Raw genomic sequence first — 17,260 nt, 5'->3', positions numbered from 1 at the left:
AGGAAATCAGTTACAATCAATTAATTTAAACAAATAAAATACGTATCTCGATTTTAAATTCGACAGGTACATGTATCTCACAAATTCAAACCCATGTATCCTAAGAATGAAATATGGTAGAGGAAGTAATATTTGAAACTATTGAGAATCTTAGTAATTAGGATCTAAACTAGTGAGATTTATGTAGTTTGCCCTTAAAAGAAAACCTAAAAAACTTTAGCCAAATTGAAAAAAATTAAATCCACTATAAAAGAATTTACTTTATGTCTAGAAATATTGGAAATCCTCTATTAGAAACTATATAATGCATTTATTCTTTTTACTTTAAATAATATGTGATTCTAACGTGGATCCAGAATAATGTGGTGTGACCTAGGTGGTGGATAAGAAGAGGGAAGTGAGATTGAGATGGTTTGAACATGTGGAGAGGAGACACACAGATATACCAGTGATGAGGTGCGGAAAGTTGGCAATAGGAGGCATGAGGAGAGACAGAAGTAGGCCAAAGAAGTATTGGGAAGAGGTGTTAAGAAGGGATATGACGCAGCTTCAGATAACCAAGGAGATGTGGAGGACTCACATTAGGGTAGAAGGGTAGTAGGTAGTGTAGTGTTGTCTTGCTTAGAGTGACTGGCGTTTGCGGTGGTACTAGTGTATTATGGTAGTTTTTTTTACTTGTATCATTGTTGTTTATGATGTGTCGTTATCAGAGACTCATAAAATGTCATAAATAGTCTCTTAACTATAGTAGTAAGTCTAAAATGGTCTCTTAATTAAATTTTTTTGTATTTAGTCCTTTGATTATTTAAAAACTTATCAGTTTTGGTCCATTAACTATACACTTATCGGTTTTAGTCCTTCAAGTATTCAAAAATTTATGAACTTTGGTCTTCTAAGTATACACTTACCGGTTTTAGTTCATTAAGTATTCAAAAACTTATCAGGTTTTGTCTTTGTCCATTTTTCTTTACACAATAGCTTAGGTTTATATTAACGGAACTCTTCGTGAAATTAAATCTTTAGCTCATTTTTAAGTTGTTTCTCTATCCCCGCTACTTTTTCTTCAAATTATTATTATGAAAAGAATAATATCATCAATGATTCAAAATAAAATTAATGGGGAATAAGATATAAGTCTTAATGTTATTCAATGGAGGATAACATAAAACAAATATTTGTTGTTAATGAGTTGAATATGTTGTGTTCCTTTCTTTGGCGGCTAACGGTTCATAATCGGAGCGAATTTTTTTAGTTTTATTTTTCATACAAAAGAAAAATAAGAGATTTGATCTTATTAATCAAATTTCTCTACATAAAATGAATAGAATAATAAAATCAATCTATTTTTTTTTTGTAAATTTACCATTTTATAAATTTCAACTTCTGAAAAATTAAACAATTTTTCTTCAATAAAGTCATTGGAGTACAAATTTTGAATTCAACGGGTAATAACTTTTTCTTTTTATAATAAAGTTTAGCATATTCAAATCATTAGTAACAATAATATGTTTCATTTTATCGTCTGTTGAATAAAATTATGACTTATATTTTTTTCCTTTGTGAATTATATTTTGAATCTTTGTCCGTCGAGGTTAAGGTTTTTTGTACAAGGGTAATTTGAAGTAAAAGTAGTGGGGAGAGAGAAACAACTAAAACAATGGCTAAATGATTAATTTCTCGAGACGTGGATTTCGTTAATATAAACCTAAGTTATTTATATAAAAATGGACTGAGACCAAATCTGATAAGTTTTTAAATACATAAAAAACTAAAACTGATAAATTTATAGTTAAGAGATTACAATCGATAAATGTATAGTTAAAAGATTAAAATTGATAATTGTATAGTTAAGGTACCAAATCTGATAAGTTTTTGAATAGTTAAATGACTAAATCCGACAAAAATATAGTTAAGGAACCATTTTAGACCTACTCCTATAAGTTAAGGGATTATTTATAGCATTTTATCTTCGTTATCACACGATTTTATAGTACTTTTGCATTGTTTTTTATTATTTGCTATATTCTCTACATTGTCTCCTTTTTCTATATCAGGATTTGTTGCACTTGAGCCGAGGGTCCTTTGAGAACAACTTCTCAACCTTCACGAGATAGTGGTAAAAGTTGCGTACATTCTATCCTATCCAAACATCACTTGTGAAATTTCACTGAATATGTTATTGTTGTTGTTTGTTACTGAAATACGTCAAACTCTAAAACTTTTTTCGAATTTGAGATCTCACTTTATCATTATTTCTTTAAGGCAGAATGACCTAAGAGACCTTTATACTTGACTATGTTTGTAAGTTGGACCCTTGTACTTATGACTTTACCAAATGGACCATTAAACTCATTCAAACACAATATTTTAAACCTATTTCCCATCTAATGTGTGTGCGTGTAATACGCTCTTTTTACACATGAAATATCACGTCATTTTTTAATGACACGTCATTATTATTATTTTTCCAATGACACATCAGAAATCAAATTTTAAAAATAAATAATACTAAAAAATAAAAAGTGCAATTTTCTCTCTCTTTCCCATTTCCTACTTCATCTTCTTCATTCTCATCCACCTTATGCCTCACCCCAAAAATAAAAAAACCATCATTTTCATCTTTCTTCATATTTCACGCTCAAAAGTTTTCTCAATCATAAAATATGATAGATTGTAATTAGCTCTTGCACATGCTTTAGGTTCTATTTATTTTGATTTGATAAAAAAAAATCAAGAAAGCTTCAAGTTGGAAAAAATATATTTGTGAGTAAATTCAAGCAATAGATCTTAAATTTATGAAAATGGTGAATGATATGTTTTCTTGCAAAAGTTTTTTTAATTTTATATTTGATGATTATGGTAATGGGGTGTATCTCAAAGAAGAAGAATAGAAAAGGGGTAGGGGCAGGGATTGGGGAGGGGGGTGTTGGGGCTGAAGAAGAAGAGAAAAAGGGTGGGGTTGGGGCTGAAGAAGAAGAGAAAAAAGATGGAGTGAGGTTGAAGAAGAAGAGAGAAGGGGTGGGGTGGGCTGAAGAAGAAAGGTTTTGAAATTTATTTTTAAAAAAATATTATTATTATTATTTTGTCTTATAATTTTGATAATTTTTAAATAAAAATATTATATTCACTTGCTTTAAAACGCGTGTGGTCTCACATTTGTCCAACTCAACCAATTTAATGCCACATAAGCTCGATCAATGGTCAGAGGGGTTTAGAAAATAGAGTTTCATCGAGTTTAAGGGTTCATTTGGCGAAGTGATGAGTAAAATGGTTCAACTGACAAATGAAACCAAGTACAGGAGTCTCCCAGGTCATTTCGCCTTTTTTTAAAATGAAACAAAGCATATTATTGTTAAAGTTTCATAGATTTAAAGATAATAATTAAATCAAGCATATCAATTTCTTTTTCACAACATTGGGTTGTTTCAGCAAATCAACTAGGAAATGAATGATAACTGGAATATATAAATAAAACTAAGACCAATGTTAACATAGAGCAGAAAATGTTTCACAGAAATCAACTGAAGGTCCCAAGTATTGTTCACTAGGCAATCACGGAAATCATTTAAGCTTACAACAGTACATCCAAGCCATCGACTGAATTTTTCCGAACAATTTCAATGGATAGATATCTGTCTTTGAAGGCATCAAAGTATTGTTGCAATCACTGTAGAGATGCCCTTTTGCATTCTCTCCCATTGTGCATTCAGCGAGCGGACAAATTTAGCCGTAGAAACTTCTGACTCAATTCTGTCTGCACCTTGTTGGTGACATAATACTCCTCCATACTTCTACTCTAACCTGAGTCACATATAATGCAAGATTCTAGGGAAACTGCTATTAACCTGGTGAGAGATTTCATACTCTGAATTGTGAAAATGCTTTTGTTATTCATACATCCTATTTTATCGAAGCCATCCCCCTACACACTTAGGCGTGGCAATAGTTCTCAAAACTGAGTACTATTTTGCAGTGCCCAATATTTCGCGCACAGAAAAATGCACTTGTTCCAAGTAGCAACAACAAGCAATAAATAGCAAATGCCAGATTTTGCAAACTACTGCTGCACCGTCCGTCATCATTGTTCAACAGTTCAAACCTGTCAAAATTGAGCCAACATCAGTTCTGCATTTGCAACAAAAGTTCTTTCGAAATGTTTCACACCCTAATTCTAGGAAAAGAATGATGAGTTAAGAACAAAAATGAAAGAGGGTTGGAAGTCAGAACCAGCAGGGTATGTTTATAAATTTACCACCCCGACTCTTACTCAAATCAGCAGGTAGTGAATATTGAGAAAAGAAAATGAAAAACACGGGCAATCACATTTTGGACAAGTTTCACATAACCTAACAATATTTCATGCCTTTAGATGCATCAGTTTGTTATCTCATTTTGACAGAGCCTATCATTTCATACGTTGATACATTACATTCAACGTACGCCCTTTTAAATTGTAACGACCCATTTGGTCGTTTGGAGTACTAGAGCTTTTTATATCATAAAATACTTTTCGATAGATTCTAAATAGGTATTTTGGACTATTTGTAACTACAATATGGAATTAGTGGGGTTGTTTTAATAATGAATTTAGTTGGTGGTTAAAGAAGATAACATTAAAATTAGTAAGATTTAATATTTATTAGTTCATAATTAGTTACCCTAGATAATTAAAAACACTAACAAGAGAAACACTACCTGCGGTGTCAACCAGAAGCGAGTGCCATCCAGGTAATGCTTCAACTCTTCGATTTCCTTAAGTAATATGTAATGGGTTTATACTAATTGAGTGGAAATCCTTGGGATGCTAATTATCCATTTGTCTTATCTATTGAATATGTTGTTTGTCCAATTTTAGTGAGTGAATGTTAGGCGATAATTTATGATGATTATTATAGTATTGTAATTAGATGAGACATTGGAAAGAACGAGTGTGCATTGGCAGTAGTGTTAGGGTGAAGTGTAGTTATCAATAGTAGGAGTGATAATTATTGTTTTATAATTAAGGTTGGGTGGGAATTTAGAAAGGATAGTAGTGGCAGGATTGTTGGAGACAAACTTTTGTGAGTAATTATTGGCAAATGTATGCCATTTGATAATCCAACATTTAAGAATGAGGTTATAGTGTATTATCATAAATAAGTTAGTTTGCATTTTATTGTTTTAGGGTGATATTTGCAATCAGTAGCTTAGCTTTAATGTTCGTTATTACGACATAATTTAAATGATGATATATGGGTTTAAGTAACTAAACTATATTATATTGATATCATTAGATTTATGATATTTGAAAGAATTGAGACTTAAATCTAGACTAGGCATATAGTGATATGGGGATCGATAGAATTGTTTACTTACGAATAATGTACAATTGATAGATCGAGAAACATTCGGAGGCATTGTGGAAAGGGAAAGAATGGGAAGATTAGCTCTTTTGACTTCGGTTCTTTGGTTGAGGTAGGTTATGGTTTATTCTATTTGATAGACTCTTAATAGTGATTGATATGCATTGAATGATATTGTGAAGTTCTCTATGTACTTGATTGTGTGATTGTGTAGCTTGGTTGTGTGGTTTGTGATTGGTCTGAAATCCTGAGACCGTGAAATTTATAATCTTGAACCCTCTCTATCGAAGTGATGCCTTGAATAAAGAAGGCTTGATGAAATACTGTTAATTAATTGAAAATTGGTGATAATAAATGATAAATTAATGATATTATTGGATCAGAGTGTCACGTTCCGACACGGTATTATTGGATCGGAGTGTCACGTTCCGACACGGTATAATTGGATCGGAGTGTCACGTTCCGACACGGTATTATTGAATCGGAGTGTCACGTTTTGACACAGTATTATTGGATCGGAGTGTCACGTTCCGACACGGTATAATTGGATTAGAGTGTCACGTTCTGATACGGTATTATTGGATCGGAGTGTCACGCTCCGACACGGTATAATTGGATCGGAGTGTCACGTTCTGACACGGTTAACATTAAAGAAAAAAGATATTGAATTAACTTAATGTACTCAATCTCAAAGAACTCAATTCCCAAATTAGTTTGGTTTGGAGGCATGAATCCTCATGTGTGATCTTGATATTGTTGACTGATTACGTACTTACTTTAGTGTTGTTGACACTGGTTCATGTGTTTGTTGCTTGCCACCTGCTAAGTGTCATAGTTGATTTTATACTATTATTCATTACATATTAGTTTCTATTTTGGGTTGGCCAATGATATCTACTCAGTACATGTTGCCTGTACTGAGCCCTACTTGTGTTTTTCTTTGTTTTCTTTTTGTGGAGTGCAGCGAGTGTATCAGTGACTACGACTCGCCCTCAGCTCTAGCCAGTATCCAGCACATCAGGTTCCAGGGTGAGCTATTCATTCCAGCTTGTGTTGGATTCTCTTGGTCATGGCATGATGTCCTTAGTTTTCGGACATAAACTATTTTATTCATTTATTTTGGTGTCTTTAATACTCTTAGACTTAGTATTTGAAGATTAGATGTTCTTGATGTGATGACTTTCAGATTTTGGGGATAAGGTGTAATAGACTTTACAGGTTGATTTGATTGGTTACTTTAACAAGTTTTGAGCTTCCGCATTTTATTGTTATTCGGAGTTGAATTATTAATATATGTTGGGGTTTAAGTTCCTTGGTTCGCCCACTTAGGAGGTTAAGTGTGGGTGCCACTCACGACTCATTTTGGGTCGTGACATAAATACTTTGCTGTCATTTAATATCAGAGACAGAACTAACAAGTTAATGATCAGGTTTGAGCACATGAAGTGAAGTACTTTTTTTCTCACAACGATTCAGAATGACTACTTCCTCTCTTGTTACTTCATGAACAATTAATAAGGTTCATAATCTATGCAACATGGTCTAATGCCAAGTGTAAATTAATTGAGAAACATGACCATAATAATCACATAAAATTAAGGACACCTAAAATATTGTGAAATACGCAAAAAGAAGGTGTGCACCTTTATCCACCATAGCAACGTACAACTGAAGACAAACTAGCCGAGTCTTCCCCTACTTTGGCTTCTGACGGCTGGCACCTTATGAAAAAAGATCTTAGGTTAAGCCCGCCATCATAAGCAAAAGGAAAGGAAGACTCAACGCAGTTCGTCTTCAGTTGTGCATTGCTATAGCAGATAAAGGTACACACCCTCTTTTCGCCTATTACAGAATATTATAGGTATTCGTAATCTATCTGATTATTATGATTGTGTTAATTTACACTTCACATCAAAGCATATAACATAGATCATGAACCGTATTAATCGATGAATAGCCCGAATTACTGAAATTAATGCAATTTGTATCGCAGTTACATGTGAAATGAAGTTTGTTTATCGACTGTGATTCTATTTTGATTGTTGTGTATATGCACCACATTATTCAATTAAAATAGTCCTAGTGAAGTTGATCTTGGTTTTGGGGTCTTACCTCGTTAGTAGTTTTCTTTTAACACATATGTGCTTCCGCTAGTAACAACAATTTGATAAGTGATAAGAGTCATTTATGAATCCTCTATTGAACGGAGAGTTTATGAAATTAGAGATCTTGATTTATGGTTTTCGAATCTGGGTATATAATAAATTGTTTTATCTTTGAGATAAATTTGTCGGCGTGTGTGTTTTCAAATTGATATAGTCTTCTTGGATCATATTATCAAAGTGGGTCTACCTTTCTTAAATTTATTTATGAAAACTGCCTATATCACTCAAAATGAATCTTGGCCATCTTAAAATGTGTTGTTGAAGAGGGAAAAAATAAAAAAGAGAAACCTGAGGTTTCCTTGTTTGTTTTCCATCATTCCAAAGCAAGCTCGAAAAAGGGGATCTAGCCTCATATTTATAGGCTCTAAAGCCTTAACCTAGTGTACCTCCCCATTATGGACTCACAGGTCTCCAACAGACCTACATTATTGTCAACCCACACCTATCACATGAAATGATACATGCCCATATGGAATCCACATAAATACATGACTTGTGTGTTGTCCACCAACTATTAACATTCAGCCAGTTTTGCTAAAAGCATAATAATAAGTTAATACATAGTCCACATTTGAATAATAATTCTAACCTAATGAACTATCTAATCTCAAGAAATGCATCACTCTTTTTCTACTACTGCAGTCAAATGAGGTCAAACTTCATTACAGAAATCTCATAATCACACGAATAAATATTTCCCAGGATGCTGACACTACATAACAATGAAATATCAATGCTTCCACAGATCGTAACTGCATATAAATTTCTGAACACTTCAGAGTTAGGACACTGAGCTGATAGACCACATCCTCTCTACCTCTAAGGTAGTAGTAAAGTTTGCTTACACTCTACCTTTCCCCAAACCCCATTTTGTGGGATTACACTGGGTATGATGTTGATATTGTTCAGAGTTAGGATAGTCCAAAAGGCTACATTTTTCTTTGGTAGAGGAAATCAAGCTGGGGAGAAAGATTCAAATTTGAGTTGATTTCTAAGATCCCAATACATTGAATTTGGACAGGGCTAACAGTATTTGTATCAAAGGAAATACAACAACTAGAATTTTACTAGATTTTGCTCAAAGAAAAAGAAACTGGAACTATATGATTTAGATGTAATAACAAGAACATTTTATACCTTTTTTCCAGCAATTTTGCAGGAGCGCCTGCCCATACAGAGAGGAGAGAAAGTCCAATTTTTTTTCACTGAATTTCTATACTGAAGTTCCAAAGGCAAGACCCGTATATCAGAAGACAAAAAATTCCCACTCAACAAAAAACACCTGCAAGAAAACAAACAATTAAGGAATATAAAACAAAAGGCTATAAAGATTTGTTTTTTATTGATGTATAGGAGTACATACCTCTGAGAGTGCAAGAATGGTGGGGTTTAAGATGAACCCTATTTGAGAATCTGCAGAGCAGTGAACCAAAAGCTCGAATTGAAGAAGATGAATTCACCATTGCTATTATATAGACTTGAGGTATGCATGAGCTCAACCAATACTGGTAAGGGAACTAGACATTGCTTGGCCACATAATAAACCTTCAACCCTAATCCATAGCTTGCGCAGAAATGATTTTAGTATTCCGGACTATTCGTCTCATGAACAATTAGTAAGGTTCATAATCTATGCAACATGGTCTAATGCCAAGAGTAAATTCATTGAGAAACATGACCATAATAATCACATAAAATTAAGAACACCTAAAATATTGTGAAATACGCAAAAAGAAGGTGTGCACCTTTATCCACCATAGCAACGTACAACTGAAGACAAACTAGCTGAGTCGTCCTCTACTTTGGCTTATTACGGCTGGCACCTTATGAGAAAAGATCTTAGGTTAATCCCGCCATCATAAGCAAAAGGAAAGGAAGACTCAGCGTAGTTCGTCTTCAGTTGTGCATTGCTATAGCGGATAAAGGCACACACCCTCTTTTCGCCTATTACAGAATATTATAAGTATTCGTAATCTATCTGATTATTATGATTGTGTTAATTTACACTTGTCATCAAAGCATATAACATAGATCATGAACCGTATTAATCGTTCATGAGATGAATATCTCGAATTACTGAAATTAAAGCAATTTGTATCACAGTTACATGTGAAATGAAGTTTGTTTATTGACTGTGATTCTATTTTGATTGTTGTGTATATGCACCACATTATTCAATTAAAATAGCCCTGCTGAATCAAGTTCAAAGTTGATCTTGGTTTTGGGGTCTTAGCTCGTTAGTAGTTTTCTTTTAACACATATGTGCTTCCGCTAGTAACAACAATTTGATAAGTGATAAGTGTCATTTATGAATCCTCTATTGAACGGAGAGTTTATGAAATTAGAGATCTTGATTTACGGTTTTCGAATCTGGGTATATAATAAATTGTTTTACCTTTGAGATAAATTTGTCGGCGTGTGTGTTTTCAAATTGATAGTCTTCTTGGATCATATTATCAAAGTGGGTCTACATTTCTTAAATTTATTTATGAAAACTGCCTATATCACTCAAAATGAATCTTGGCCATCTTAAAATGTGTTGTTGAAGAGGGAAAAAATAGAAAAGAGAAACCTGAGGTTTCCTTGTTTGTTTCCCATCATTCCAAAGCAAGCTCGAAAAAGGGGACCTAGCCTCATATTTATAGGCTCTAAAGCCTTAACCTAGTGTACCTCCCCATTATGGACTCACAGGTCTCCAACAGACCTACACTATTGTCAACTCACACCTATTACATGAAATGATACATGCCCATATGGAATCCACATAAATACATGACTTGTGTGTTGTCCGCCAACTATTAACATTCAGCCAGTTTTGCTAAAAGCATAATAATAAGTTTATATATAGTCCACATTTAATAAATAATTCTAACCTAATGAACTATCTAATCTCAAGAAATGCATCACTGTTTTTCTACTACTGCAGCTAAATGAGGTCAAACTTCATTACAGAAACCTCAAAATCACACAAATAAATATTTCCCAGGATGCTGACACTACTTAACAATGAAATCACAATGCTTCCACAGATCGTAACTACATATAAAATTTCTGAACACTTCAGAGTTAGGACACTGAGCTGAAGGTCTAAATATTTCCCAGGATGCTGACAGTACTTAACAATGAAATCACATTGCTTCCATAGATCGTAACTACATATAAATTTCTGAACACTTCAGAGTTAGGACACTGAGCTGAAGGTCTATCAGAAACATCCTCTCTACCTCTAAGGTAGTAGTAAAGTTTTCTTACACTCTACCCTCCCAAACCCCATTTTGTGGGATAACACTGGGTATGATGTTGTTGTTATTGTTTAGAGTTAGGATAGTCCAAAAGGCTACATTTTTCTTTGGTAGAGGAAATCAAGCAGGGGAGAAAGATTCAAATTTGAGTTGATTTCTAAGATCCCAATACATTAAATTGGACAGAGTTAAAAGTATTTGTATCAAAGGAAATACAACAACTAGAATTTATTTTATTAGGTTTTGCTTAAAGAAAAAGAAACTGGAACTATATGATTTAGATGTAATAGCAAGAACATTTTATACCTTTCTTCCAGCAATTTTGCAGGAGCACCTGCCAATACAGAGAGGAGAGAAAGTCCAAATCTTTCTCATTGAATTTCTAGACTGAAGTTCGAAAGGCAAGAGTTGTATATCAGAAGATGAATGCCATGAAGAAGACGAAAAATTCCCAGTCAACAAAAAAACACCTACAATGAAAATAAACAATTTAGGAAAATAAGGTATAAAGATTTGATTTTTATTGATGTATCATGTATGGGAGTACTTTCATTTGCGAGAACAAGAATGGTGAGGTTTATGATAAACCCCATTTGAGAATCTGCAGAGAAGTGAACCAAAAGCTCGAATTCAAGAAGATGAATACACCATTGCCATTCTATAAACTTCCAATTGGGTCTCTGAAGATTTCGATTTTACCATCAGAGTTCCAATGGATGCATTTGTGCTGTTCAATCCTAAATCCTAATCAATCAGGATACTATAAAGTTTTCTTGCATAGCCAAAGATTGCCAGAGGAATGGAGAGCTATATATAAGCAGCCGAGTTGAAACTTAAAACCCCTAGTATTTTTTTGTTTGAGAAATTACACAAACTACTTGAAAAGGAAAAAAGATAAATTTTGACCAGGCTAATTTTTTTTTGTTTGAGAAATTACACAATCCTACCTGAAAAAGAAAAAAAATATATTTTGACATTTTTTTTGTTTGAGAAATTACACAATCCTACCTGAAAAGGAAAAAAAAATATTTTGACTAGAGTATTTTTTTTGTTTGAGAAATAACACAATCCTACCTGAAAAGGAAAAAGAATTATTTTGACCAGGCTAATTTTTTTTGTTTGAGAAATTACACAATCCTACCTGAAAAAGAAAAAAAATTATTTTGACCAGGACATTTTTTTTGTTTGAGAAATTACACAATCCTACGTGAAAAGGAAAAAAAAATATTTTGACCAGAGTTTTTTTTTTTTTTGTTTGAGAAATTACACAATCCTACCTGAAAAGGAAAAAAAAAATATTTTGACCAGAGTATTTTTTTTGTTTGCGAAATTACACAATCTACCTGAAAAGGAAAAAAAAATATTTTGACTAGGGTATTTTTTTAGTTTGAGAAATTACACAATCCTACCTGAAAAGGAAAGGAATTTATTTTGACCAGGGTATTTTTTTTGTTTGAGAAATTACACAATCTACCTGAAAAGGAAAAAAATATATTTTAACTAGGGTATTATTTTTGTTAAGAAATTACACAATCCTACCTGAAAAGGAAAAAATATTATTTTTGACCAGTGTATTTTTTTTGTTTGAGAAATTACACAATTTACCTATAAAGGAAAAAAAAATATTTTGACCAGGATATTTTGGAAGCCAGAACAAGCAAGGTTTGTTTATAAATTTATAAGCCCCCCTACCCCACCACTCCACCAAGAAAAATGATAGAAGAACAAAAAAGGCAGCATTGGCTTTGATTTATATAAAAGCCCTTTTAGTATACTGTAAAGAGGAAGTTTACAGAAAAGGAAACAGAATTAAGAAACTCAAAAACATAATAGCTTACAAAGCTTGGAAAAAGATATAGAAATATTAGAGCTATATCTTACTCAAATCAGTAGATAGTGAATATCAGTCAAGAAAAGAAAATGAAAAACATGGGCAATCACATTTTGGACAAGTTTCACATAACCTAACAATTTTTCATGCCTTCAGATGCATCAGTTTGTTATCTCATTTTAACAGAGCCTATCATTTCATACATTGATTCATTACATTCAAAGTACGCCTTTTTAAATGCTTTGCTGTCATTTTATATCAGAGACAGGACGAACAAGTTTATGATCAGGTTTGAGCACATGAAGAGAAGTAATTTTTTTTCTCACCACGATTCAGAATGACTACTTCCTCTCTTGGAACCTCTTGGCTATAACCATATCACCAGAAGGTAAACTTTTATGTGTTTAAGTTCTGGTGCATATAAATTTTCATAATTCTTTGACTTGTAAAACCCAAAAAGATATTTTGCATGTTATCTTTCCAATAAGAGGTACACAATTATTTTGAACCTGAAGGGTTAAGGGCAACCAAACTTCTTTTCCTTTCAGACCGGAACAACTCAGGGCTCATTTCAGATCAAACTTCTCAACATACCAGCTAGTTTATCCATAGTTTTCCAGGCTAGTATGCCTTAATACATCCTCCAAAGTAGTGAAGACTACATGAAGTAACTGGAGAAATAGCTTGAGGAAGGTGGTGTAATAAACTCCTTAGTTAAAAGATCGGCCCTCAACTAAAACCTCTTTGCAGTTGTGTGAGAGGACAGTTAGGACTAAAATGGACACAGAAACACATATCCATGAGCTGACTAAGCAAGTAAAGAAAAGAACCACTCATGAACAGGTACCAGACCACAACGAAGCTTATACACATGGTAAAAGAGCTCAGAAGTGCAGCAGTGCAGCAGGTGTTCACAGTTTGGTGAAAAGCAAAACCAAACCAGTTGGATTATGAAAACCAGCAATTGGTTTGCTTTGGTTTTAAGCTTTAAATACCTACTGTATTTGGTTTGGTTTTGGTTTTACTAAAAAAACTGAAAAAATAACTGAACTGATAAATTCTATTCATAAATTTTTGAACTATTTGAATATATGATAGAGTATTAGTTTTTCATTAATAATTATAAATATTACCTTTTAATCATTAGTTTGATTTTATTCTACTTATTTCACATGCATTACAACACTTATAAATTCTAATTCTTGAAAAATATGCCCAAACCCAACACATCTAATCGTCTGTATGTGGTGTGATGTATTGCAGGTCTTAAATTTTCTTTGCTAAGACATCCATCTACTCTTCAATGGCTTGCCCAATTAGACCATTCTATTTAAAATTATATATTGCTTCTATGGATGTTAGACATGTAAAATGGAGTAACCTCTACAGTTATGCAAATTAACATGCTAAAACTTCGGAATACTGTTGAAAAATCATAAAATATTCAGATACATTCATCTTGTGATAGTAAAGAGAAATTTATCGATTCCTAATGTTCATTTGAAATAGTTGTCTCGTGTCAATATTATTTTACTATTGGCAATTCATCATTAGCTAGTTATAAACCGAACCAAACCAATGGTTTTTTATTTATTTGGTTTATTTGGTTTTAGAAATTTAAAAACTGACTAAATTGATTTGGTTTTGGTTTAAATCAAAAACCGATCCAAACCGAACAATGAACAACCCTAAATGCAAGCTCAATTTTCTCAGGAACGAGGTTCCAAGATATGTTTCTATTGTGCTATTTGAAAAGCCAGATGATTTGCAGCCCAAATATTCTAGTAAAGTAGGACATTTGTCAGAGGTGTACAGGATCTCATTCCACCTACCTGAGTTGAACCAGCTTTTCAAGAATTACAGAATACAGAAGAGGAACTGTGTATTCTGACAACGTCAAGCATTACAAGAAAGCTATACCAAAGCATAGTTCATGATACTGCAGCAATGGTATAGGTTATTTCCTTTTTTCTAGAGAAGAATTACATTTGTTTAGAGTACAACAGGTTATCTTAGAGAAACTGAAGCAGGCCACAGTAGAAGTGGTCCTACTTTCAACAAAGATTGGATAAACTTCCGTTAATTTTTTGCTTAGTTCCATTTAAGGAAGTGATTCTTGGATTACCCTATTCAGCTATATTCAGGATCAAAATTGCAATGTCTATGCACAAGGTTAAGCGTCCATAGGCCATGACAATAGCAGAGTAGCCAAGTTAATTAAAAAGTACCATGTACATTTGTTTAACTAATACGACTGCTTCAACAATAAATAATGGGATCTGGGCAGAATATGCACCTGAGGTAATGATGGGGAACTGTGAATGAAAGACCCGGGTTATAACTGCTAAGAGGTATCCATAAATGAGAGAGGACACTGAAAACATATTAATCCATTCGAAACGAGACATTCAACTCCCCTTTCACCTGTTATTTCCAATCTATCCAACAGTGTTCTCTCATGATACTATCCTGCACTTCCATAGGTACCCACATCCTTAATCTTTTGTCAACCACAATGTATTCTAATGTTTGACATCCTAGTACCAACTCTTCCAAATCATATCCACTAAGCTTTTCACAACTAGTCAAAATGAGCTCTTTCAATGACCCATGCTTTGTCAAAGTACGGACGCCTTCACCAGTGACAAATTCACAGCCAGTTAAATTAAGAGCATCCAGATTCTTGCAACCTTCAGCTAGAGCAACAACAGTAGCATCAGACACATTTACAAGCCATGACAAGTTCAACCTCTTAAAACTCTCACTTGAAGCAATCGCCTCACCAGCTAAATCAGTCACATTCGGTCCACATTCTGCCAAATCCAATTCCTCCAAGCAACATAATTGCATCAAACTCAACACCCCACAATCCGTAATCCTATCACATTCAGCAAGAATTAGTTTCTTCAAGGTCATCCTAAGAGGTCCTCCTGTTAATGATTTCAAACCCGCATCAGATACCAACCAACACCCCTGTAGATTCAAGTACTTCAAAGAGCTAACACTTCCAATAACTCTAAGTGCTTCATCGCTAACCTTGTCACAAAAACTTAAGTCTAAATATATCAACTTAGGCAAAAAGCTAACAAGAGAAACAACCCCAGCATCCCCAACTCCACTTCTCTTTCTCAAAGAAACTGTATTGAGATGAGAACAACCCATTGCCATGAAACACAAACCATTTTCATCAAAATCATCCAAGATTAAACTTTCATCCCTTTCATCATAAAATCTGTTCTTTTTTTTGAAATTAAGGTTAAGAATTTGGATCCTGGGACATTTTTCAGCTAAAATTTCAAGATGGGTATTCGTGATTTCTTCAGATGTATCAAATTTTAGCAAATTTGGGAATCTTGGAAGGAAATTAAGCAAAAGATTGGGTTCAAAAACACGTACAGATGATCGAGTTAAGCCTTCAATTCTGAGCCACTGCTTACAAACTTGAGAAATGGATCTTCTACAGGCAGAGTCGTGAACCCTACTCATTATCGAAGCTAAAACATCATCTCCCAAATTTTCCATTCTCAATTGCTACATAGTGCAGATAGTGTCTTTATTTGTAGTGATTTTTTTTTTTCATTGTTCATTTGGATCATTTATAAATACAGAAATATGCTCTCTTGCATCAGCTTATACATGCCTTTAATATTGGACATGTATAAAATCAAACCAATAACACAGTATAAAATTAAACAAATAACACACATTTTACATGATATATTAAATGACAAACCCTATATAAAATGCATGTTGCATATTAATGATTGTTTGGTACCAAAAAAATATATTTTTCATGAAAAATTTTACCCATGTTTGTTTATAAGTGAAAAATTGGTTGTTTATAAGTGGAAAATAAGTTAGGAACCAAACTCCATTAAGACATGACTTGGATTCAACATTCGAACTGCGATCCAATCTCAATCCTAATATCCAAACCTAGACAAGACCGATTCAAAACATTGATTTAGAAAATATTTTAAAAAATATTTAAACCAACCAAACATAAAAAAAATGAACAATATTGTTTTTCTTTATACCAACCCCTATCTCAATCTCGATATCCGAACCTGGACAAGACCCTAACTAATTCAAAGCATTGATTTTGAAAACATTTATGAAATAATTGAGAAACATTGCTTTCTTTTATAACCAAACATGAAATAATTGAAAAACATTGTTTTCCTTTATACCAACCCTTAAAGGAATAGTATTTAATTTATTGTTTTTTTTTATTTTCTATCTGGTGTTCGGTACCCATATTGGAGTAAGCGCACAAAGACGAGTTTTAGGGCTCATAACTAAAATGATCATTTTTTCCAATATAATGACTATTTTTATTATAAGGTAAATATGAATGACTAAAATGACCAGTTTTTCATATATTAAGAACTATTTTAATTACACAGTATATATGAAGGGCAAGATGAATAACTTTTTCTAAACAGTAAAGACTATTTCAAAGTATGTGGAAAACTAGATGAATCACTTTATCTATAAATTAAAAACTACCAAACTATTTCAATTACATGGTATAATGAAATCACTTTTTTTATAGATCAAAAATTCTTTCATTTATATATGATAAACGGGAGTCCAGAGCCAAAAGGATAACTTTTTTCTTTCAAAAAACTAAAACGGCACATCAAAAAAAAATTAACCAAAAGGGTAAAATCGCTCCGT

General features: G+C 33.1%; 1 protein-coding gene across 5 annotated transcripts; it reads right to left on the bottom strand.

Moving 5' to 3' along the window:
* Positions 1-3,438: 3,438 nt before the first annotated feature.
* LOC125841998 (F-box/LRR-repeat protein 4-like) lies at positions 3,439-16,175 on the bottom strand. Of its 5 annotated transcripts, none has more exons than XM_049521187.1 (4): positions 14,877-16,175; positions 11,056-11,219; positions 8,645-8,920; positions 3,439-4,099 (listed from the first exon to the last, which is right to left on the bottom strand). In XM_049521187.1, exon 1 carries the CDS (start codon positions 16,100-16,102, stop codon positions 15,008-15,010), a length of 1,095 nt encoding a protein of 364 aa, XP_049377144.1. In that variant the 5' UTR covers positions 16,103-16,175; the 3' UTR covers positions 3,439-4,099; positions 8,645-8,920; positions 11,056-11,219; positions 14,877-15,007. The 5 variants fall into 5 exon arrangements, with proteins under 5 accessions (XP_049377144.1, XP_049377146.1, XP_049377148.1 ...); XM_049521189.1 differs by having other exon boundaries at positions 8,645-8,672; positions 11,084-11,219; XM_049521191.1 differs by having other exon boundaries at positions 8,645-8,672; positions 11,084-11,219; positions 14,877-15,012.
* Positions 16,176-17,260: the final 1,085 nt, after the last annotated feature.

Source organism: Solanum stenotomum, chromosome 10 (assembly GCF_019186545.1).
Source record: "Solanum stenotomum isolate F172 chromosome 10, ASM1918654v1, whole genome shotgun sequence".
Classification (NCBI taxonomy): domain Eukaryota; kingdom Viridiplantae; phylum Streptophyta; class Magnoliopsida; order Solanales; family Solanaceae; genus Solanum; species Solanum stenotomum.
Note: the sequence above shows the minus strand (reverse complement) of the source record. Positions and strands in the feature narration are given on the sequence as shown.

Coding starts and splice junctions, on each gene's coding strand:
- LOC125841998 (XM_049521187.1), bottom strand. CDS start 16,102: ATGGAAAATTTGGGAGATGATGTTTTAGCTTCGATAATGAGTAGGGTT.